A 24,573-nucleotide genomic window follows, 5' to 3' on the forward strand; every position below is an offset into this window, starting at 1 on the left:
ACCGTCCAATCACAGCCAACTTTCTGCGGTGTTAATTACAATTCAAAAATGTATCGAGACAAAAAGAATAATATTGAAAATTTTGTCTAAGTAGACTAACTCGACAGATCCCAGCAATGCACATATCTCTGGTACCAACGTTACAGGGTGTACCATCGAGAGCAGCTTCACCCCATGGTACAATTACGCTCTCCTCTGTGTCGGTGCAATAAAGCTCGCAGGGTTCCGCTTCAATTAAGGACGATATTCATTAGTATTCTACGGATTAAAGTTGAATGGAATATCGGCTGAGTGTAGATTAATGGTAAAAAATAATTTATTGTTGTAAGATGCAATAAAATACGAAGTTATTTCGTCCAATTGCGTTCTACTTATTAAAAACATAACACGAATACATAATATCCCTATTCTAAAAGCTAGAAATAAATATTAAATAGATAAAATTATGCGAAATCAATTAGTTCCAGTAGTATCATAATGCCTAAATCTATATGTGTATTACTTCAATAATTATAATTAAAAAACTATCTTGATATGTTTAACTAAAAATTTGAAAAATTGATGCCTTACTTTGATCAAAATATGGTAGCCAAGTGTAATTCTTCCCTTTGTATTCTTTGCCATCGTAATGGCTACACTGGACTGCTCTGAAACTAGGTGTACCCTCCGGGCACGGTTCAGTGTTGCAGATTTTATATCGGCGTCTTTCGCCGATGCAAAATTTCCCACCATGTGCTGGTTCCGGATGGTCACATTTTCGCTCGACAATCGAGACACCTGCGCCACAGGTCCTATTAAATTACATTACTAACCGCTTTCCGTTAAGGAAGTATTTGTCAGAGTTTGGCACACCTATGCCGATATAATTTTTGCTGTTTCCAATTTCTTCTATTTTTATGTTTCTTGATCCATTGGGAACAACGACGACTTCTTTGTATCCAGGACCATCGTTCTTGTCGTAAATTCCCCCTGCTGTTTCGCATTGGGTTCCATCACCATGGCAGATTCCACAACGATCTTCCGTGGCGTCTGAATCTACCGTCCAATCACAGCCAACTTTCTGCGGTGTTAATTACAATTCAAAAATGTATCGAGACAAAAAGAATAATATTGAAAATTTTGTCTAAGTAGACTAACTCGACAGATCCCAGCAATGCACATATCTCTGGTACCAACGTTACAGGGTGTACCATCGAGAGCAGCTTCACCCCATGGTACAATTACGCTCTCCTCTGTGTCGGTGCAATAAAGCTCGCAGGGTTCCGCTTCAATTAAGGACGATATTCATTAGTATTCTACGGATTAAAGTTGAATGGAATATCGGCTGAGTGTAGATTAATGGTAAAAAATAATTTATTGTTGTAAGATGCAATAAAATACGAAGTTATTTCGTCCAATTGCGTTCTACTTATTAAAAACATAACACGAATACATAATATCCCTATTCTAAAAGCTAGAAATAAATATTAAATAGATAAAATTATGCGAAATCAATTAGTTCCAGTAGTATCATAATGCCTAAATCTATATGTGTATTACTTCAATAATTATAATTAAAAAACTATCTTGATATGTTTAACTAAAAATTTGAAAAATTGATGCCTTACTTTGATCAAAATATGGTAGCCAAGTGTAATTCTTCCCTTTGTATTCTTTGCCATCGTAATGGCTACACTGGACTGCTCTGAAACTAGGTGTACCCTCCGGGCACGGTTCAGTGTTGCAGATTTTATATCGGCGTCTTTCGCCGATGCAAAATTTCCCACCATGTGCTGGTTCCGGATGGTCACATTTTCGCTCGACAATCGAGACACCTGCGCCACAGGTCCTCGAGCATTCGCTCCATGAGCCCCATTCTCCCCATCCACCGTCAATTTGACGCGGTCTGTCAACGATTGGAACGCACTCTTGGTTCTGACACCACTGTGACAACGTTCAAAGTCATTATATTATATTAATATTTGATTTTTGATACGGAATACAAACGTACTGTGCAGAGATAAAGGGATGGCGAGTGAAAAAAATGCAAGTTTGATTAGTCATAATGTAAGAATTACCCTCCTTAAATAAGGAAGAAAATATAATACATTTAGACCGAGTGAGGCACAGTGGTCTAACTGTCTTTTACCTTTGTATCAATTTAGTGTCGACTAGCTGATACTAGATGTCACTAGTCACCTCGTTATCACTAGACGGTAAACCTGTATTTTAATTTTAAAATCTGTACAAAATATTTCTTTTAATATTTAAGGTTCGGTAATCTTTCAGTTCTCTTGATAAATATTTGAGGAGAAATTAATTTTAAGATTATAATCTTTACAATTTCAATAAGTTTCTTTTTAACTAATTTATAAAAGACTGTATTTGGATTATCGTTGATTTTTGCATATGTATTGAAATGCAGATTGGGAAGCACGATTGTTAAATGTATACACTTATATATCATGATATTCGTACCATATGTTTTCCACAGTGTGTCCCCGGGGCAGCCGGATGAAGCATGGTGGTGCAAGTGCCATCGACGATGCACCATAATTTAGAGCAAATCTGTGAACAAAATCACCGATTTCTATTCACCGGTCTAAAATTGCCCCGTACTCGATTTACTTTTGTTCATCACCTCCTGCAAGGGGGAGCAAACAGAAGCTTCCCTGACCCCAAATTGAAGTCTGCATTGATGCTCCGCATTGTACATTGCACCAGGTGGTAAATCTGGATATGAATAGTCATTGTCTGCAGGCTCATCTTCTAAACATTCACCTTTTCCTTGACTGTAGAAAAAAAATTCTTCTTGAGAATATTTCTTTGTCGCTTGGCAATTAATTCAACATGGGGCCAAAAATGCTAACATTTAATTACACAACTAGACTCAAGAAAATAAAAAAAATTAAAAAATTACAGTTTAGGCAAATTAAAAAAAGGAATTTTTTACTCTAAAAAATTGGTAATGTCTCTTCTAGAGCATCTAGACCAGGCAACGCCAATGGTGTCCACTTCAAACGTCGGAGTCATCACATGCAGAGTGTCACCGTCCCTCTTGCTACACCCGATTTTTTCCGTGTCGTGATACATGCCGAAGCTGAAATCAGAATCGAGTCATGGTCGTGAATCATTTCGTCGAATGAAACGACTGGACTGACAACCATGAAGAAGGGTTCACAAAAGAAATTCGCACGTGCTCACACGCGATAACGTAGTCGCATTATCGGTTAGTAAAAAAGAGTTAATTAATAACGAGCACAGAGACCGAATTCTTCATTAGTCGATTCAATATAATCTGCATTGGTTCGGTCGATTATTTCCCGTACTACCTTATCGACATCATTGTACGCGAATCGAATGCAGAATAAATGGTGATTCGTGTGCAATTAAAGGATCGCGATATCGTTGTGGTTTGAGAAATTTAATCGACGTTACATTTTTATTGAGGCCGAAGTTTAATTTTGACTTGACAGTTATAGGTGTTAAAGTTAAATCGAATAATGTGGCAAATTATGAATATTGAAATAGTGTCCTAACTTGACTTAACCTTGTTATCCAAGTTATTCTAACCTTACTATCACTTAACCTTATCACCTAAGACACTTCTGCTTTCAATATTTCCATAAATATTATGTCAGCGATAAAATTATTTGCAGAAACCTGCATCAGTATATCGGTAAAGACGAGTTAGTAGTAAATCAAAATTTATCGGTGAAAGAATGATTTTAAATAATAAGATCAGAATATTTAATATACTTTCGAAGTTATATTTTATAGTTACTTTTAAACTTCATAAATCTAATGCAATTATGTTTAAAATTATAATTTACTCCAATTCTATTTTGTCACTTGAAATTTAACGTTGTGAGGCAAGGAGATAGCAATCAGTCAGCTATAATAAATTCAAATATAAATATTAAGACGTACATGGCAGTAAAAAGTTACCCAGATGGAGGATACTTGGTGACCAAGAAATATGAAATATGTTTGGGGTAATTGCTGCGAGGCAAAGAAGCTTGGCCAGGCTAAGTGTGCTTCTAAGGATCTAATAAAAAAGTGGCAATAAATTTCTCCGGATTACAGAAGAGGTAATACTCGAGCCTCATGAAGATAATTCACTTCCGGGGAGTCGTTACTTCTCCCTACGAAATTCTCTGGAAATTTAGGGACAACTTTGCCCGCGACACTCGACCAACGAAATCGTTATCTTTTTTCCCTCCTCTTCTTTTTTTTCCCTGGTCAAAGATCGATCGAACGTTTCCACTCACTTGTGTCCCAATTCGTGGGTGATGGTGTGCGCGAGCGTGATTCCATTGTCCTCATTGACGCTGCAGCTGCGGTCCGGTTGGCACATGCCGGCTACGTGGGCCACTCCCAGAGTGCTACACGGCGTGTTCGCCCTCGAGCAGATGTCCTCTCTCGTCACTAGAATCGCCACGTCGTGGTGATTCGGATGCGAGTCGTCCGCCGGGTTCAGTTTCTGTTGCCATTTGCAGAAATTGTACAGCGTCCTGTCCGCGTTCACCGTGATGTCCAGCCCTTGCTGAAAACAGACGTTAGTTCGGCCGTTTCGCGACCCGTTGAATAGAAATGCGCGCATTTTCTATTGGCTCTCGTTCCTCGATCGTACTGTGCTTTCGGTTTACGAGTATGCTCGCCAATTCGAATGTCGACATTGCGGTAGGATTCAAATTTTTTCCTCATGTTTCGTTGAACAATCCAAAGGTTCGAATAATTTACGAATGTTCAAGCCGCATGTCGTTGAATCGCTTTAGACAGTAACATCAAGCGACGTCGAGTTAGGTTAGTTCTGGGTATAGTCAGAGTTAAAGATGGCAGTCGTGAAGATTGTTTAACTTTCGAATTGTACGATCGTGTCAGTGGTGGATTCAGAGGGCGATCACCCCTGCAAGAGAATAATTTTAGAAAATATTAAGTTGTATATTTTATTTAATCATACGTATCGCAATTATTGACTTTTTATAATGCGTAAATAATGAATATGAATTTAATTGATTAAGTTATAGTATCATACAAAAATATCAAAATATATATTATAAGCAAATTTTAAGCCACTTGAAAAAATTGAAGTACCTTTCCACATTTCGTCCCCTTCAAAAACTCCTGGATACACCCCTGATCTGGTTATTAGTTGTGCCGTGCGATTTTAAATGTTTAAAAACAAGTTCAAAAATCATTTTTGTCGATTATGTGCATAATTGTTATATATTCCACTATGTACCTGTTCGACTGTTTATTCTTACTCTCTTGCGCTGTCAAAAGGTTATTCCCCACTTTTCTAAATTATTAAAAGAGCTTTAACAGTTATCCAAATTACTGAAATAGAGAAATAAAAGAAACGGAAAAAGAATCTTATTTCAAATCATCGGTCGACTAAGATCTTTATCCCTGACTATAGTTACTTCTCTTATAAACAGAAGGAAAGCTAATTTTACGTAATTCTAATATTTTATCATTTAATAATAAACTAGATAACACGGTTTCATGTAATTCCACCGTGCATCTAGTTGTTGAACACAACGCACATCACCGCCGTGATTCGCACGTACTTCCGCGTCGTCCTCCTCGACAAGGATAATCCTAACCACGACGACGTTGATGAAATTCCCGATGGTGGGATCCAGGTAGAGGGACGAAACCATGTTCATGATGGTCAGCAGATACGTCTCGACGTCGCCGTCCTGATGAAAAGCCATCATCGTCGTGTCAGCGACAACGAGAGCCTCGACGTGACGTGGTCGGCTGATCGATCTCCTGGAACGCTGCCATCGTTTCGTCTGATGCTGTTTTCTTCGGCCCCGTCCTTGAACCTGCACCAGACCTGGCTGCGTTTGCCACTCGAGCCGCGTTTCCGTCAGCCGCCTAGGCTCTGTGAAACATAACCCCACCCCCCATCAAGCCTTTGATTAGCATCTCGTGTTGAAATTCCGTTCCAGTTCAATGGGACCGGCGTTTACGCAATAGCGTTTGATTTTCGTAAAAGGGATTCCATCTTCTCGACACGAATCATCGAACGCCGATCGAATGATTAATCACCGAGCCGCTATAGGATCGAGCGTTTGACGGATTTCACGTATAGGATACGGCGAACTCAATATATTTGCTGATCCACGATCTCGCTGAGGTGTCGATTTACGAGAGAATCGACTAGTCGTTTTCACATAGAACTGGGAAATTGAGCAATTTAGGAACAGGATCGAACTAAACTGACCATACCCGATATCCGTATTCACGCGATTCGTCATTAAGCAATTGTAAAACGCGTGCTTCAAACTCTCCCCGGTGGCTGATTAAGGAACTAATCCTTCAGGCGCGGATAGAAAAATCAGGTCGGTAATGAAGGGCAAGACGATGCGAAAACGTATGTTTAATTTTCATGCAAGCTCATCAATCTTCCTCGGGTAATGCAGCGTTCAGAAATTACCACAGTTATCTAAGAGCTCGGTCTGTGCTCTATCTCGAAAAAGACATACACACGGTAGGCACGTAAGACGGACTCTTAATTTATGCAGATTGCTCGATCGCAGAGGCGTATAATTAAGATTTCATTCGAGCCTCCCGATAGATCGGCCAGCTTGCCGAAATGGATATTCATTGCGCTTAATTACGGGTTTGCAGCGAATTGGATTATCCCGTGTCGACCATGCCGCCACCTATCAACCAAGTTGGATCTTACCTCCGTATCAGTTTCCTCGCGAGATTGTTTAATCCGTTGAAACGCGGCCTCGTCACTCGGTTAATAGGTTGTACATGGGAATCACGGCAAACACACTGGTCACGGATCACCACTTTCGAAATTCGTGACCAAATTAGCCGAATTAATTTCGCTCCCTTGAATACTTTGCTCCATGGTTCAACTACCGATTTCGGTTCACGAGAATTTAAGCTGCCTCATTTCCTATGGTGCTGATGGCGCCCCTTGCGTCTATTCGCACAGTTAATTTGAAATCAGACGATCAAAGTTTGGTGGTATACCGACGGGCTACAGGGTATCAGTGTAACTTTCATGGTAAGAAAGGAAATGTAAATTCTCACGTTAATGTGTAAAATTATTTGTTTATCAGAGTTATTAAATTTGTTGTTCTGAAATAGTATATCCCATTATGTTTCGTAAAAAATTTTGTATACATTTTTTTATTTAGACTGCTACATATTTTCTGTATCGTGCAACTATATTTTTATTTTATTTCTCGTTATCCTAGTCCGTAACTTCTCCGGCTATTGATTCCACAAACGGAAAGAAATACCAGTTCACAGATAATTAATTAAAACATCCAACAAGATCGTAAAAGAACTGGTCATTGATGACGTCATTCGTAATTAAAGTCGTTAAGAAAAATATATTCGCGTGTACGATTCACGGATTTGATAATAGTAAACTCGTTTCAAGGAGATATCAATAGAAATAGGCGTTGATTTACTTATTCCAGCAATAAGAAGTACCAACGACTGGTCACGCGACAAGTCACTCCCCCAGTTTCTTAACCCGCACTCTATATATTAAAATATCCAATATCGAGATAATTAGTGACCGAACGTAGACAGATCATCAGAGAGATTTTATCGAAATGGACTTTGATAAGCTCATAAATATTGAATTCAAATTTTTCGCGACACGGTCAAAGATGTTCGTGCCGGTAAAAGGATGAACGGAAGATGTCGCTAGAACGCCCACGTCACCTATAGAGCTACGCATCCAATTACATTATATGCGTAAACGGTATAAATACTCGTAATAGGCGCCGCTGGCGAACAAGCTGGTCGCCAGAGGGAGCCATGGGGTGGGGAACGGGAACGAGAACGGGAACGCGAAGGTGGAGAAGAAAAAGAAGGTGTCGGTCCGTTCTCACTATGGGTGCCGCTTCCCATTCGCTTCCCATTCCTTTCCCTTCTGTTCCCCACCACGTTACAGTTATCGCTCCGTCGGTTGGTTCACTATTAATTATAATCTCGTCGCCGCTAGAGGTAGACTCTTGAGGTTTTTCGTATCGGCCACGCTTCGTCAGTGAATTATATGGATGTAATTAACGGAATCGTCGTCTTGGACGATGGTGGCGCTCGCGATGCATAAACAGGTGGAAATAAGGCGTGGCTTCAGTATTTGTTAAAACAGATTTACGATCGAAAGGGAGAACTAACTTCTTGGGCGGTTGACAAAGACATAGCGTATTCTTATTAATTTCACCGTATTGCAGACTTTGATGGCTTTGTATGAAAAAAATCGCGGTAAAAAATTAAGCTTATTACTGCGCATATTTAATTCGCGTTTGTTGTAACAAATAACAGTGTAGTGTAATCTAGCTTTCTGCTGGAATTAATTTAAAAGAGTTTTAATTGTTGACAAACGTACAAGCGACATCTAGAATTCTATTTATGCGAAATGTGATTGGAACGGTCGGTAAAAAATTATCAGTTACTCCTACCGAGAAATATTTTAACCTTTAAAATTAGTTAAAAAATCCAAGTCTCATTGCACCATTAAATCCCATTTTTTAATTCTTTCTTTAATTAAAGAAAAGTGATATAAGCTTCTATGGTGCAATAAACATTATTTTAATATTTTACGACCTAACTATGATATAGTAGAACACATTAATATTAGGATAAACATCAAGGATGGCAGAAAGTTCACGGTAATCCGGCAAACGGGTTATACCTATACTGTACTTGTGATTTACATTGAGGTTGTCGCGTAACGCAATTAGAATGGTAAAATTCATTATACGAAGTAATGGAATTGATTCGAAGATATGGTGCGCGTGAATAGAATCGGGTACATATGTAAGTATAAAAGATTCAGAAATACTACCATTTAATTAGGAAGTGCTATACTCACGTTCGCTGCACCTTAAAAACAGTCTCTAATTACACAGGTCCGTAATTAACGGGAGAAAAATTCTCGAGTGGTAACATTTGTCGTATCTCGAAGCAATTTCATCGATAAGAAGATAACGTTCGGCGTCGACACGCCCACGCTTTACAACTCGTGTATCCAATTACCCCGTGGCCTCAGACGCATAAATGTTCCTAGCAGGAGAAATCGAAAAAAGAAAAAAAAAAGAAAAATGGACGAAACGAGAAGAGAACGGGTTGGAAGGGTAACTGGAGATTCGATCTACTATTTAAGCCGTCGGTTATGGGAAATTTCTTTCGTGAAAATTAGATACCACGTGTGAGAATAAGGGTGCTACTTCGCTAATTGGTAATTTTCAAACGGTACGGATAAATTTCTGAGACTCTCGATGAATTCTTTTTTGACCACTAGCTGATAGCAAACTTTATGGTTATCATAAAAATTCTGCCGGTTGATATTAAAGACAAAATTACATGCATGGTAAGAGTGAATTTTCGTTATTATTCGCAAAATTAATTTGTCTGTGAGAAAAATAATATATATTCGTATTTTTGTTATAGTTAACAGTGACTCGTCCATCTATTAACTCTTATGTCAATGACTAAAATCATCGACGTTCCATGTTCGTGAAATACAGTCACCCCTATGAGTTTCTACACTGTGTTACTGTTAAAAGCATATTTACAACACAAGTAACAGTTATGTGATAGACACGCAGCTTGTACAAAATGTAATCAGAACGTAATATAAAAATTATTATTACATAAGAATCCATTTTTGACAGACACTTTTTTAACAGATGACAAGAGAAAACCAAATAACGATCTCATCAAATACTAGAACCTTTTGGTGGGAAAATATAAAATTTTGAATAAGGATATGCAACAGGGTACCTGATTATTATTATACGGTATAAACTTTTTAAGAAACACGTTTTTGGGGTTAAGCTAAATTACTAATAACGAGAATTTTATCACCAGGAGATCGAGCAAATCAGCAAGTGGAAGAAAAAAAAAGCCGACACACGCTGCTAATAGTCGCCTTTGGATTAGGCCCTTCTTGGGGGCAAAACGAAAAGGAGAATCTTAAGAAGCCGATGCAAAGGAGCCGAGAGATAGAAGAATGGACGAAAAGGAGAAAGGAGAAGAAAAAGGTTTGCAGAATGACGAATGGGATGGGGTGCGGGCAAGAGTAAACGGCGTGGTGGGGGAAGAACGGTGTCGGTGGATTCTCACCGCGAGTGCCACAGTTTCTCTCGAGTTTTCTCTTCTTTTTTCGTCGGCGTCTGCTGCGGCCGGCGGCGCCGATTTCGAGCTGCGGCTGCTCGGCGGACCTACGGAACACGAGATGCGGCCTACCGAGCAGCGAGTTCCGGTACAGCCCAGCCGTGGCACGGCCCTCGGCGCCGGCGTCTTCCAGCCTTTCCTCCAGCCGGACTCGTTCTTCTTCCGGGGACACGGCGACTGGTTCCAACCAGAACTCCCCGTGATCGCCACGTAGCATGCCCGTCTGAAACACGAAACCCACTATCGTGTTACATGGACTCTTTGTTCTGACTTTACCCAGAGACAACTGCTATGTGCAATTGTGCTGCGGAGAGACCGTCTGCGAAAGACTTCCTCTCGGTCAAACGTGTCCGCAACAGTTTCTGGCAGTTCGATCCGTGAGGTCCGTTTCGATAATGTGCACAGGGCATTTTGTCAATATGCTATATACCAGTTTGTTTCGTTCAATAGTTGGAGCATGCGGTTGCATTGATTACTTGCTATATAGATGTACTATGTCATAAGAAAAGCTTCTAAGTTCGCGTTTTTTGTTTTTTAGGTTCTTTCTCTTAAGGGATTTATACATTGAATGCTTGCCCAGTTGAAGACGAAGTTGGGTGTGAAATTTGAAAATGTTAGGAGTAGAAATTTGTATTAATATAGATTTATAAGTTAGGTAGTTCGAGGTTCGTTATTTGCTTGAAATCTTGAAAAATTAATACTGTCTCGTCGATTTTATTGGTAATAATATATTGCATTATTGGTGCAGTTTAAATATTCGATATATAACACGATAATTGGCAAATTATATTTGACAAAGCCTGTCTTTGCATGGATTATTCATCAAAGTCTAAACTCTGCAAGCTAATATTAAATTTTGTCACGATGCCTATTAAATTCCCAGCAACATTCTAAATTTTGCCCACGTGACTGAGAGAAATTACAAGCATGGAGACTTTTCATATTAAACTAGAAGACTGTTACGCAAGTAATAATCCATGCTATCCTAACTGAAGAACCTACACCTATTCTGGGTATAATTTGGTACTTCACAAAACTTTCAACGACCTGATATGCTATAACAGAATTTTATACACTTTCCATGAGAAGTATTAAACATTTTACATCTACCCTCAAGTTTTTACATCTTCTAAATTTTATTAAAAAATAAATAATTCACAAAAAAGGTCTGATATTAAAATTATAATATCTTCTAAAGCAATTATCTTGCACTATAAGTGGCTTTGGTACCTTTATGTAGATACTGACGCACTGACAAAATTACTCCCTAGTACTATCTAGTTTTATTTTGAAACATGTTTTAGTATCATTAATACTTTCAAAGTATATTATAAGGAAAGTGATAACGTGGACGCAGAATATTTTGAAATAATTAATGTAAAAACGGTCATTTAATCAGTCACGGTAGGTTTAGTGATAATTTTCTATCTGAAAAGGGACTCGCTCTTAGTCGTGCTCAGCCATTTGTCTGGGGGTCCCTAGATCGGGCCGGGAGAATAGCTGATTCGAAAGGAACCAGTGGTGGGCGGCCTGGTACATAACACCTCCGAAACAAGAAACGGTACAATGTAAATCGGTTTCGATGCCGATACAGATTACCGCGTTTATAGCTCCGCCGCGTCATTAATCATTCCCGATCATCAATAGCATTCACCATTCGCTGTCAAGTAGCAATTGATTGGCGGAACACCCATCGTCTGATTTCGATGTAACTCTCATTTTGCGCCCGCCCATTCTCTTCGCTTCTTCCGCTATCGTTCCCTTTTATCTGCTTCCTCTTTATCGCAGTCGTTACAACCGAACGCAGCTTCAACAACCGTATCGATCCCCGCGATAGGAATTTCGTACGGGCCGTTGTTACCTTTCCTCTCTTTTTTTTCCCACCTCTCATTCACGTCTCATTTTTCACAAGTCCTTCCGTTCTTTTATTAAAAATCCCTCAATCGCGCCGACCATTTGGCGCCATTCAATCGTAACGATTACAAATCGTCTGGCAAAATTTTGAAAACTTTCGAGCACACCCCGTATATCCTTCACAAAGATTGAAAATGAAATATATTTGGTTACAGTTCTGAAAAGTACTGCCCAGTAACCTGGGTAACTTATAGGTTATGGGTAACCTAAGTAACCCATAAGTAGCTTCCTAACCTAAAAATATCTAGTAACCTGTCAAGATAAATAGATAAATTTAGGGGAACGGAGATGATCTTCAATATCATAACCACGGTATCATCGCAATAATTTAAATTGTTTCATTTTGTGTGTTAAATTACGTAATGACTACGTTAGATTAGGTTATGCGTGGAAGTGGAGTACATGCTAAATTTCACCGAAATTCATATTTATTTCGATGAAGATACCTTTCCCAAGAATTCATCTGCTATACTACTATTGGTTGCTAGTTGCTGCCACGTGTTGTTGCACGTAGATACGATAGCAAAATGATGGTTGGGAATTGACTCATGCACGGCTACTATTATTATGTGTACGTATAAGTAAAATTCAGTATATTATACGAAAAATTAATTGGGACCTTTCGGAACTTGATCCGAAATTTTCATCAGTCTTATATTCGTGAGAGATGAGCATAGTACAGATAGCAGTTTTCACGAAGTATAATTTATACCGAGTCGTCGGTACCGAGAATGCCAGAAACGAAGCCGAGATTCCAATGGGAGTCCGGTAAACCGTGAATACCGTGTAAAAATAGTCGGGAATAATCGATCGAGGGAGGAAAAGGTGGTGGAAGGGGAAAGGGGGCCGGTTGGCGCGGTAGAAATAGGGAAGGCGGCCAGACGAAGGGCCTGAAATACAAGCCGAGCGAGACAGAGTCCGTCGTGTTTCGACTATTCCCGACGCCGATGAAAAATCACGGCGCCAGCCTCACAAAGGTAAGACCCAACAGGGGCACCGTTGAAGGACCTCAAAGTGAAAAAGGTTCGAGCGTGATTCAGCGCCGCATGGGGCCTCGCGGCTCGATCCCTCTTCCTCCACTCTTCTCCCGGTCGAGTCTTCTTCGCTGTACCCTTCACATCCCTACCTTTCCCTTCGTCATCTTCATCTTTTTCTCCTCCGTTCCGCGGCCGCCTCCTCTTTTTTGCACCGTTTCTTTTCATCTTACGCGCGCAGAAACTCCGATCGACTATATAAGGAGTGATTTGTTGCCATGGTGGCTTCAACCACGCCACGAACATTGTCGTCGGCTCGGTTAACGATCCACGTGATTTTTCTCCTTTCTTTTCGATCGGCACCCTTTATTCCCCGATATGAGATCGGGTTCGTTACCAATCGAGTCGCGGCTTCGATTCCACAACGATTCCGCCGAGAATGATCGTAAAAGGAGAAAAAGAAAACGCTGGGTCGAAATGCACGAATCTCGGAGGTGTGCGAACACGTTTGTCCATGGTGTTTTGCATTTTTAGTAGCTATCTTGTTGGAATAGAATTCCCATTACCGCGATAGTATTGAAATAAAATATCTCAGAAATGTTAATTATAATGCTGAAATTTAGATAAGGCAGTATTTAGTATTCATTTAGTTAGCATTGTTATTATTAACAATAGCAACAATCAACGTGTTAACGTTTGAGAAAAAGTAACCAAAAAATATCTATTTAATTAGCACAAATTTTTATCGGCAATTATCGACGTATTCAAATTTTAGAGAAAAGTTTGAAAAAATAATAAAGGAATCCTATATTTATTTAGTCGACACCAGCTATTATTGACGTTAACAATAGTCAATGTATTAAATTAAAAACAAGAAAATAATGTCGTCGAACATCTCAGCGAATGGTAAAAAAGAATCTCACTAATTACCATCTTGGCCGAAACGCGGCGTTGAATGACAGACAGGGCTATGACGCCTGAGAATACACGTAGTTTAAGGAAAATTCAATTTTCTAACTCATATACTTCTCACTCTCTTTAACCGGCCCTTATCTAGCAATTTTCAACATCGTTTAAGTCAAACGGAGAGAAAGTTTTAACGTTTAGTACTTCAGCACGACGTTAGGGCTCTGAAACACGCTTTATAGCAAAATACTTTACTGTACATTCCTGTCGGATGTTCGCGTGTTTAGAAGTTGAATGGACGTTAAATTTATTTGTAAGCTCGATACTTTTGAGTTTGATGTCCGCGGCCGACTAGCTGGTCGGATCTACATAAATTGCCAGCCGCATAAATTCACTATCCTCTTGGGAATTTACGAGTGGAACCGGTTAACTGCAAAGCGTTATATTTACTGTAACCTTATCCCCTTAAGATTCAACGTTTCCCTTCCGACTGCCTCATCGGACTAATCCGGATTTATCTCGAGGCGAAGGTGAAACGCAGTCGGTCGCTTATCGACGGAATCGGGTGCCCCGTTTCGACATACGTTTCTGCGTCTTCGTTTCGCGAGACGTTAATCGATTCCCATTGTTAGGACCGCGTCTTAAATTGGATTCTCCGATTGAATCGCGCCATCTATAATCTCTAGGCTTTAGGGGAGGCTTTGCAAAAACAATTTTTCCATCCGGAGTAAATAGAATAGATAATCTGAATATATAATTGACGATATCAGAAAAAGGACGTGATCACGACAAACACGTTATCGTTCTCGATACGATTCCATCTAGTACAAGCTCTTACCGCACCGTGGCGCGATCATCGTTCATCGAACGTTCGCTTTTAACTCGGTTTCGCAGATAGGACGTGGCGATAGTTTCAACGAGTTACCGATGGTGTGCACGCGGGGACAGTAAAGACGATCTAAAACAACCGTAGATCACTCGGTCTCCCCTGATAACAAACGATCACAATCCCGACGAGAGGCCGAGGAGCAGAGCAACCCGAGCGCAAATTAAGTAATTTCGTCCTGGCGAGGTGTTACTCGAACCGGTGAATGGAAATGGATGAGGACATTATCGATCGAGCGATCTAGTGGTCGTTCGTTATTTCGTTCCCGGCGCATGCGTGCCGTCCCATGCAGCCACTGAATGCATCCAATCACAAGTAAATATATTTCTATGACGGTCTAGCGTCCCATTTAGACGTCTTTGTTCGTTTAATTGGTCCTGGCCGACCGTTCTATCGCCCTAGCTCCTCTTCGCGATGAATGCGCACACGGCCTCGTCTTCCCGTCCATTCCTAGGATCCGATTAATTCCGAGCATCGACCAATAATTTATGGTCGGCCATGCGTTACGCTCTGCACCTTCCTCTCTGCTCGTTTCACGGCAAAACCTCTTCGTATCTGTCACACCTTCGTCTAATTGCCGCGAACACGCGAGATCCGAGGTAGCCGGAGTAGTTCCTTCTCGTGACGCGGCTTCGATTCGTGGAATCCGTCCCTCGGAGAAAACTAGCTCGCTGACTCGCTACTAATCCGTCCATCGTAAATGCTGGAATTTACGCAGGAAAAAGTATGTAGACTGCAGGAAAAAAGAGTCTCTCGGCCGATGATTAATCAAAGGTATAGTTGCGCGTTTCACTTCACTCTGTGTACGACGTGTTAAAAACATTAATATCGAGGTATGTAATTTTGATTACAGAATTACCAGTGACTCACGTATAACGTGGATGATGAGTTTCGGAAAATGGTATATTACAAGAGTCGTGTTATGTGAGGTTTAAATCACGCGTTTAAATGTGTTATTGATCGCTAGACAGTTTCAAAGTTCCTGAAGATTTTGGACGTTTCTAATAATATTTGATATGAAATCAGCGTGCTCGTAACGTGCTACAGAGTTAGTCTCAACTTCGACACATTTATTGTTTCTTCTCTAAGCTAGGAAATTCAATTTTCCTACTTCTGTTAATATTACGAATTCGAGTGTGGCTCTTCCAAAATATATTACAGAACGTCTCCAGAGAGTAGAGAGGATGCTCTTGCTTCGAGAGCTCTGCAGACCGATACCAAGGGACAACCTCAATCACTGTTATACTCGTATACCAGCAATAACAAGTTCCATCTGCTAAAACTTCAGCGAAAAAGAAAAGAAGGAAAAGAAAATAGAAAGAAAAGAAAGAAGAAAGTAATAGAACGGTTGTCGATATCTTGCAAGAAGCTTCGGTAAAATCTTTGTTTTCCCTTGAAACACGAGGAAACTAGGAAGATTCGATAAAACATAATTATATATCATAATTAATGAAATTATTAAAAATTACGTATTCAAAAAAGTTGCAAAATCGATGAATCCTATCTAAGAAGGAGATCTTAGCTACCGTGAAAATACAAGAATACCTGCTATTTACAAAATATGAAATTCCAAAGCTTCTTTCATAAATATCCAGAAACGGTTCGCAGACCGTTCTCGCGTAAAGTATTCAGTTAATTATCGTTCGATCGATACAGAAAAGAGGTAAGAGAGACGAGCGGAAAGGCGGTGTGAAAGAGAGGGGGCCAGCCACGATAGGTGGGATTAGCATAATGCGCGGAAACAGCGATCGGACGTGGTACAGCTCGATCGTGGTTAGTTAATGGTCGTCGTGCAGTCATTATTCTCGCGCGGCAATACGTTGCGATCGTTAAGGCTACCTTAGCGTGCAACCTAGCAGCTCGATAGCATATATAAATTATTATTGTCCGGCCAACGAGGTGTATCGATGGGCGGTCGCAATGCTGTCGCCCGTCGACGCCCATGCTCGCGGTTCTCAGCGAACGATCGGCGACGCTTACGCCTTTTCACGTAAATCCTTGCCGTCACTTTTGTCGAAACTAACCGCGACCACTGCGCCACCTGTGACTCTCGATAGCGGCTAAAGCTTGTCGATAAGCGTCCTCGATAACGCTCTGCACGGTTAACGTAACGTGACAATCAGACTAGCGCGAACAACTGACTGGCAACCCGACATTGAATTTGCTCCGCGATTACTCGTCTCGATTACATCTTATGCTATTGAATACAATGACGAATAGATTATCGATGCGCTTTTTACATGCCGCGTGCTCGCCGTGAGGAACATTTGTACACGACTTATTGAAATAGAATATCGGTACGCGTCGGGCTATGTTTATCGCTGCTTGGCTCGTGGTGGACAGGTTCACTGAATCCGCTGTCTTATAGGCTTTTTGTTCTTCGGCTGCTGCAACGGTTAACACTTTGGCTGCTATGTTATCTGCACTTAGGTGATGCATGGGCTCTCGCGAGGACTTCATCAAGAATTTACATGCATGCGTACACTTGGTATCCTTTGGGTTCTGATCTCGGTGCTGGTCTATACTGTGCACGGTGTATCATGGCAAGTTTGAAATTTAGAATTCGAACGTGGAATCTGAAAATTGTTAAGTAGTTGTATTGAATTTGAATTGAAGTGAATTTTGAGAAATATTTGCAACGTGATAAATAACACTGCAGCCTATTTATGCGAACAGGCGTTACTAATAAGCGATACTTCGTGTTCAGAATTCTCCTCTTCCTCTTCTCCAAACGACCAGTAAATTTTTATCGCACCATGGGACACCTAGACACGAGTACAAAGGATTGTAATAACTTATAATAACTAAAATCGATTTGATCCGGGTAATCGGCAAATCAATAGTAATTACCATTTCACAATAGCGTGAAAATCATACTTTTTAGAAATAACGCGTGTAACACGTGGCAACTCTTGGAGCTACACGTACTTAGTTGCGTAATAGAAATTTCAAAGAAATTTATTAACTTACTCCCACAGAGTCCATGACTATTAACCGTTCGATAAATATCAGCGATTTATATCCCGTGAAGAATCAACAATCGGTATTTCGTGTCCACGAGACCATTCCTCCGTTAACTTTCCTCTCAGTCGTTCATCGATTGCGCAGCTATGTCGTGTCGATTTGTCACCGCACGAGCAGTCGCTAACGAATGTCAGAGCTAATTGAATTTGATTGACCTGTAAAGTATTACGTTACACACCAAGGCAACAATGCTCGCGATTTGTCACCTTTGCAATTCTTCATTTGCCTCCTTTGTCTTCTATCCATTTTCATAATTGCTCGAGGTCGTCTGCGCAGACTCGTCGCCATTGAAGCGAGCCGACAATCGCATCTGCGTCGCACGCCATCTCGATCCTTCGCTTCTATTTCTTCCTCCTGACTCATTTGTCGCGCAGAAAAAAAGAAATAAGCTCCCGATGCCGATGCGGACGAGAGATAAACTCGTAAACGGTTGTTTGTTCGCTGAATCGAACACGTCTTCGAAAATTTGTTCACCGACGCGATCAGCATCCGTATTTTTATACCAAATGGATATTCGATAATGGCCGAATGGCGGAATTATGGAAATTCACCGGTATTTTTAAAGCAGATATTCACAAATAATTTTGCGAATATATTATCACGAACTGGAAATCCCATTTATACTGCACTCGATTTTTATACGTTCACTGTATTTCTAAGGCACCGAGCAAAAATCGAAATTAGGGATTAAAAATCCCCCACAATTTTTCATCGTGGTTGCGATTTATTTTACCGGAGAATACGAACGCAGTTGGTCGTCGTCGAGACGACATCGAGTGGTAGATTTCTAATTAACGCTTTATCGCATTACCCAACGTGTCCACAGAATATACGAAAAATTTTCGTTCTTGAACTTTCTGAAAATAGCGATGAGTTTTTTAAAAATTAGTATCACGGGAAAAAATTAAAAAAAAAAAAAAATAAAATATTTGCTTATTTTATTCACCTTGGATTTGAAGCGATTCAATTTTTGCAATGAAAATATCCGACCAATCTACGATGAAATTTTAACGCTTCTCTGAAAAGAGACAGATTTTAATTCTATAGATATATCTGACAGATGTTACAACGATTGTGTATCAAAATTTCAAGCAACTGGTTACAATACGAAACTTCTTGATCCTAATAAAATCGTGGCGACTAGCCTGAAACTTGTACCAATTTTGTCTTCTCGGTTAACTTTTAATCCAATTATGTTTTGAGCAAGCTCCTCGCCCTTTCCGATTTCAATAATCTGCACTGAAATTCGATACGAAAACGCACGACTCGCGAGGATACCTTTTACGATTCGCAATACGTGCAGCGTCCCTGGCAGTGACGTGTGTTTCAGATTCGTGTGAATAAACAGGCTCTTCCATTGCAAATTATTTTTAACCGGGTTGGAACAGACATCATAAGCACTTTAATCCATTGTCCCGCGACTTTTTTAACGTCCACTAGAATCAATCATTCACTCCCGTGACTCGATATTATTAATCGTAACCTGAACGTCATGCGGCGGACATTACGAAAGAATGCACAGATGGCGACGCGATCGCCATAGCTCACCGTCGCTACTAAGAGCAGTGCAAGATTTTTCTGACGCTCCACTAGCGACATCTTACGTTCAAGCGTAGGAACTTAAAGGTCGCGTTACTTTTGCTTCGTTCCTAGCGTAAAAAGGGGGTTAACAGACGGGGCAGAAGAGGCAGTTGCGAGACGATGTATGGATGCCAGTACCGGGTTTACGCCCTTCTGCCCCGGCAGGATGTATTAACGAGACAATAAATTATTCGAAATGTCAATTGCGCGATACCGTTCGCGGCGGCACTGTCGACTAATCGTGCGAAGGATCGACTATGACGTCAGGCTGCGCGATCGCTTGTTCCTCTTACGCTTGTTCTCCCGTGGAAGACAAGACGCATTAACCGCGAGCATGGGTGTGTACACTTGTCGCAACGCTGTAACCACGCGAGAGGAGGTTATGTCCATGATCCTCGGCCTGAAAAACCCTTTTGCTCGCTGCTTTTAATTGCTCAGCTTCTCACCGGTTAATTATACCCGGACTCGTTGGTGCGATCGCTTGTTAGTCATTATTGATCGACATGCCTCGATCGTGTGGATCATTTTCTTGCTTCGATTAAGTCGTTAGACGTCACGGTTTAACTTTCAACGTTTCGATCGATCGAAACCAGCAAATATTTGCTAATCGACTCGATATAATTTCCATAACTTTCCTATGTGCTGATCGTACTTGTATAATTAAAACTACGGTATAGAATTAGCGGATACCTGTGCGTTCTCGATCTCTGTGTTCATTTTTCTTTACACACTCCAGTGAGTTATTTCAAATCCTGTCGATAAATTATTCCCCTAGACATCGAATTAACTCGAGCAAATACCTCGCAGAAATAAATTTTTCATTTCGTTTCATCTTTTTCAACGTCTTCTTCTGTTCAACCACAGGAAATTAGGAAATTCGTTAAAATTATTTTTCGAGAAATTAATAAAATATTTCATAAAACAATAAAACGAACGAATTAATTAGGACTTTTAAATATTCACCAAATACCTCTAATTAAATTACCGTGTTAACACTAGAACTACCGATCTTTAATGGGTACCTAACTATAACGTGCTCAGATTATAGTAATTTCAGCGATACGACGAATAATGAGTGAATATATTGATTACAGTTCTTTCTTAATACGAGTTGATACCAATTTTATTCTTAAAGCAGGTGTAAGTGTTCGGTGATTGCAAAAAAGAAAATTCTGGGACCAGTCATTTTGACTGGATTGGTAGTTCTAGTGTTAATTAATTGTTCCCATTCCTAAAGCTAGAGCACGTCGATCTCGTTCCACTATTATCAACTTATTCCCACATTTTACTCCCGAAGAACAAGGCGATAAGGATCTTAATACGTTGTTTATACACGATTCTATAGAAATCGATAGCGCATGGAAAGTTTTCCGCCATTATCCCGCGTACGGTATAAATTCTCCGCGCCTTTCTTGGGGTACACGCGTTTCCTGTCAAGCAGCGGGCAGATACAACAACGAGATCCCGACCGGTGAATAACGGCTCCTTTTATTTCATCCGCGATAGTAATCGGTCCATTCAGTGTAGAAGAACGTAACGCCTTGATCACGAGAGTTCGAGGAATCCGTTCCAAGGCGGATGGAGCGGCGGATAACGAGATCAAGGAATGTTCCGCTCGCGCGACCATCGATCGTGATCGCGAGTGCTTCCGTGTCGCATCACGACGCGTCACATCGAAAATCGTGTCTCGGAAACTTTACGATTCACTAGACTCGACATATAGAGCTCTATAAACGCAGCCGACGCGAGCGCACCAGCCGGCAGATCCGCGAACTATTCGCCCGTGCCGATCAATTTTCGCGCGATTCGTTGATGTTCCCATAGAGCCGGGTCCCATGGAATGGTGGAAATTACCGTTACGAGGTGAATGGTGTATAAAACGAAGCTGAGGTTAGCCGAAGGTAGGGATCGGAACGAAGTCTTATCTCTGGGGTGTCGGGTTGCGACGTGTAATGTGAGGTTATGTCGAGGGACGGGGTATTTTTGGGCAGCGACAGGGCCGATGAAACTACGGGGAGTTACGGAGTCATTACCGTAATTAATTACATCGTCGATCAATCACGGTGACATTAAAAACGACGCACAACAGCGACGATTAAGAGTGATCGATACCCGGTCTGTGGCCATTAAACTAATCTCTAATGAACATGCGGATGAGAGTCGTTCCGATATAAAAAAAAAAAAAAAGAAAAAAAATGGAGGACGAGGGATGACCATATTGGACTGCCTACTCTTGCTATAGTTCTCGTCAGCTGTGAAAAAAACAAAGAAGAAAGTTCATGTTGCCTCGAGTGGCGGAACTTGGTGATTTCTTGATAAAAGGCGTACGAGAGTATTCCTCTAGGGTGGTTTCTAGGAGGTGGATGCAACTGTCGGAGTGGCGAAGAATAGTGTGCATAAAGGCGGGAAGCAAGTGAAGAGGAGGAGCGAGAGAGAGAGGTGACGGAGGAACGGATAGCGAGTGAGCGAGAGACAAGGATGAAGAAGCCGAAGAGGAAGGAGAAAGGATCTCGATGATGATAAATGCTTCCTACGGAGGAGCGTGATTTATGCCGTCATTAGAATAGTCGCCGCGAACCTCCCGTGTGGGTGGTGCATAATGATCGCTACCACGTATCACTATGTACGTGCACACGCTCTCCGTGGCTATTCGAGGAGTTGGCTTTTACAAAAAAGGCGCCCGTTGCTCGATGATTGCGACGCCCATAAACACCGTTCGCGTCGGTGCATTGGTCACTTACTATCCCCGGCGTAGCCGAGGCCTTCTACGTGTTTTGAATCTCCCCGCGCTTTTATATCACGCGCCATTCCGGGGGACGTTCCTTTCGAGAACTGTCGCGCGACCGAGCTCCTTTCGAAACTTTCCACCGAGCGAGTTACGCGCCCATTGAGCCGTGTTAAAAGTTCGGAATCGGTCGGGTCGCGTGGAAAGTCTTGGACGGTTTTAAACGAGTTGCCGAGAATTATTTTTCGAATTTTAAGTCGGAAGAAATAGGAGGTTAGAAAGCTTCGCAATTTTCACGTAATCATCGGTGTTAACCGTGAAACGAGCAGGACCCATTATACGTTTATCGTAATTTGCAATGATCTGCGTGGACGCCCGAAGGAAACGCGACGAAGGTGGCGCGCGATCCGGCTAACCCTTCATCAACGTTTTTCCCGGCTGTAGGAATGAGTTAAACGATCGATTAAAAGACTAATTACCGAAAGTAATAAGGACCACCCATCGTCCATTCAGATCCGGCAAAATAGATACGCATTAATTGGACGAGGGGCTGCCCTCCTCTGATTACCTATTACCGATAATTATATGTTAACCACGTATCCAGATCCGGCCCGGCACGTACTCCGGAGAACCTGTTCCCCTACAGCGCTGAACATTGAATCAAATTGCGTGCGCGTGCATGCGTGTATACCAACTGTATTCACGCCTCCTAACCTTTCGCTACCGGCTAGATCTGCTCGTAAATAATTGCCGTTGGACCCCGCTAAATCGGGGCCACCGGGGACCATTATCGACTGGTTTTCGGTTCTTTTACCACCGTCGATCGTGATTCCATTTCCCCGATGTCGATTGGTTCGTGTACGTATCGAGTTTCGGGGTACATCGATCGAAACCGTTTCGCGAACTTTTAGACGAAATTACTTTACTTCCGGCGCTCGTCGCCAGATGTCATCGTCAGCGGTAAACGACGCGACAGTCGCTCGTTAGACGCCGGACCGAGCATATCGGGGTTATTTATTCGCATAGCAACGGCGGGAAGTTTTATGCGTGTGGGCTCTAAAGGGAGTATTAAAGCAGAAATTCGGAAGCAGGAGATCCGTTGAATCGTTCAGCGCGCGTTTCTCTGTAGGTTAAGCTTAACAGGTGTTCCGTGAGATTAGATACGACCGAGTAAACTTTAATCGAACAATCGAGACACGTTTCGGTTATATATCGCTATTCAGGATACGAAACGTACTTACCTACCGCTGATTAAACGGTGGAACTAAATTAAATTTCGAGGTTAGGATGCATAAACGGGCAAACCAAAACGACCAGTTGCAGCAAAAAGCCGGTAATCAGGGTTATAAAGTTAAAGCGAGCCGGCCGTTGCAGCTGATTGATACGTGTAAACTTATTAAAGGTGCACTGTAAACTGCTTCTCTTTATCTTGTCCCCACGGTTATTCCAGATTTCCCATATTACGTTACACTGAATTATAAATTTCGTGCGGAATATAATCATTCACTCCCGTCCTTCGGGCAACTGGGATTAATAAAAGGTCTCGTAAATGAATATAGGGTAATTTAACCGACGGTGGAAAGACGTGGAACGATTTGCGTTCGAAAAAGCATCCGAACGTACGAGGTTAATCGGTGTTTGATTTAGTACACTTTAGTGACGGAATAAATCCTGGCTTATCGGATTGATAGCTGAAAAAAGAAACGAGAAAGCAGAAAAAAGGAAATAAAAGAAGAACGTGGTAGCGTTTAACCACATCGCGTATCGTCTTTAAAATATCACCGTCCCAGGTTTTCGTTCGTTAAAAATTAAATCAGCGCGCGCTTTTCAAGACGATTTAGTGGCTCGACGTCTCTCGTTACCACGAAGCAGTGTCGTAAATAATCAACGCGGTTTATTATATCAGGTTTATAAGCAGTTTATAAGCAGTTTATAAGCTCGTCGCGTGGTGCTTTTTCTCTTTCGTCTTCCATGACATAACCTACAACGCCGGTTCTAGCTTCGGGATAGCAATCGAAACAGTTCGCTACTTCGAGAGGATAATTTTAACACTAGAACTACCAACCCAGTGAAAATGATTGGTCCCAGAATTTTCCTTTTTGCAATCACCGAACACATACACCTGCTTTAAGAATAAAATTGGTATCAACTCGTATTAAGAAAGAACTGTAATCAATATATTCACTCATATTCATCGTATCGCTGAAATTACTATAATCTGTGCACGTTATAGTTAGGTACCTATTAAAGATCGGCAGTTCTAGTGTTAATACGATGTGATCTTAATAAGAGGTTAATTTTTTTAGGAATTATATTTTCCTAAAAAAAAATCTCGCAATTATTTAAATTATTTGTACAAAAATTGCAAAGGGACCATATCCCGATATTTACTTCTTTCGGGCTCTACACTATCCAAATGG

General features: G+C 41.1%; 1 protein-coding gene across 1 annotated transcript in view; it reads right to left on the reverse strand.

Annotated features, from left to right (window-relative positions):
• LOC108545194 (A disintegrin and metalloproteinase with thrombospondin motifs 10) overlaps nucleotides 1-24,573 on the reverse strand; it is a 78,604-nt gene that overhangs the window by 3,562 nt on the left and 50,469 nt on the right. Inside the window, exons 4-12 of the mRNA XM_017896692.1 lie at nucleotides 10,093-10,366; nucleotides 5,553-5,872; nucleotides 4,251-4,525; nucleotides 2,933-3,079; nucleotides 2,621-2,771; nucleotides 2,458-2,547; nucleotides 1,608-1,923; nucleotides 1,138-1,265; nucleotides 813-1,060 (exon numbers count right to left, since the gene is read on the reverse strand). Of these exons, the coding sequence (XP_017752181.1) occupies nucleotides 813-1,060; nucleotides 1,138-1,265; nucleotides 1,608-1,923; nucleotides 2,458-2,547; nucleotides 2,621-2,771; nucleotides 2,933-3,079; nucleotides 4,251-4,525; nucleotides 5,553-5,872; nucleotides 10,093-10,366 (1,949 nt within the window). The remainder of the gene's footprint in view (nucleotides 1-812; nucleotides 1,061-1,137; nucleotides 1,266-1,607; nucleotides 1,924-2,457; nucleotides 2,548-2,620; nucleotides 2,772-2,932; nucleotides 3,080-4,250; nucleotides 4,526-5,552; nucleotides 5,873-10,092; nucleotides 10,367-24,573) is intronic.

Source organism: Eufriesea mexicana, unplaced genomic scaffold (assembly GCF_001483705.2).
Source record: "Eufriesea mexicana isolate 0111107269 unplaced genomic scaffold, ASM148370v2 scaffold320, whole genome shotgun sequence".
NCBI classification, from domain to species: Eukaryota; Metazoa; Arthropoda; class Insecta; order Hymenoptera; family Apidae; genus Eufriesea; species Eufriesea mexicana.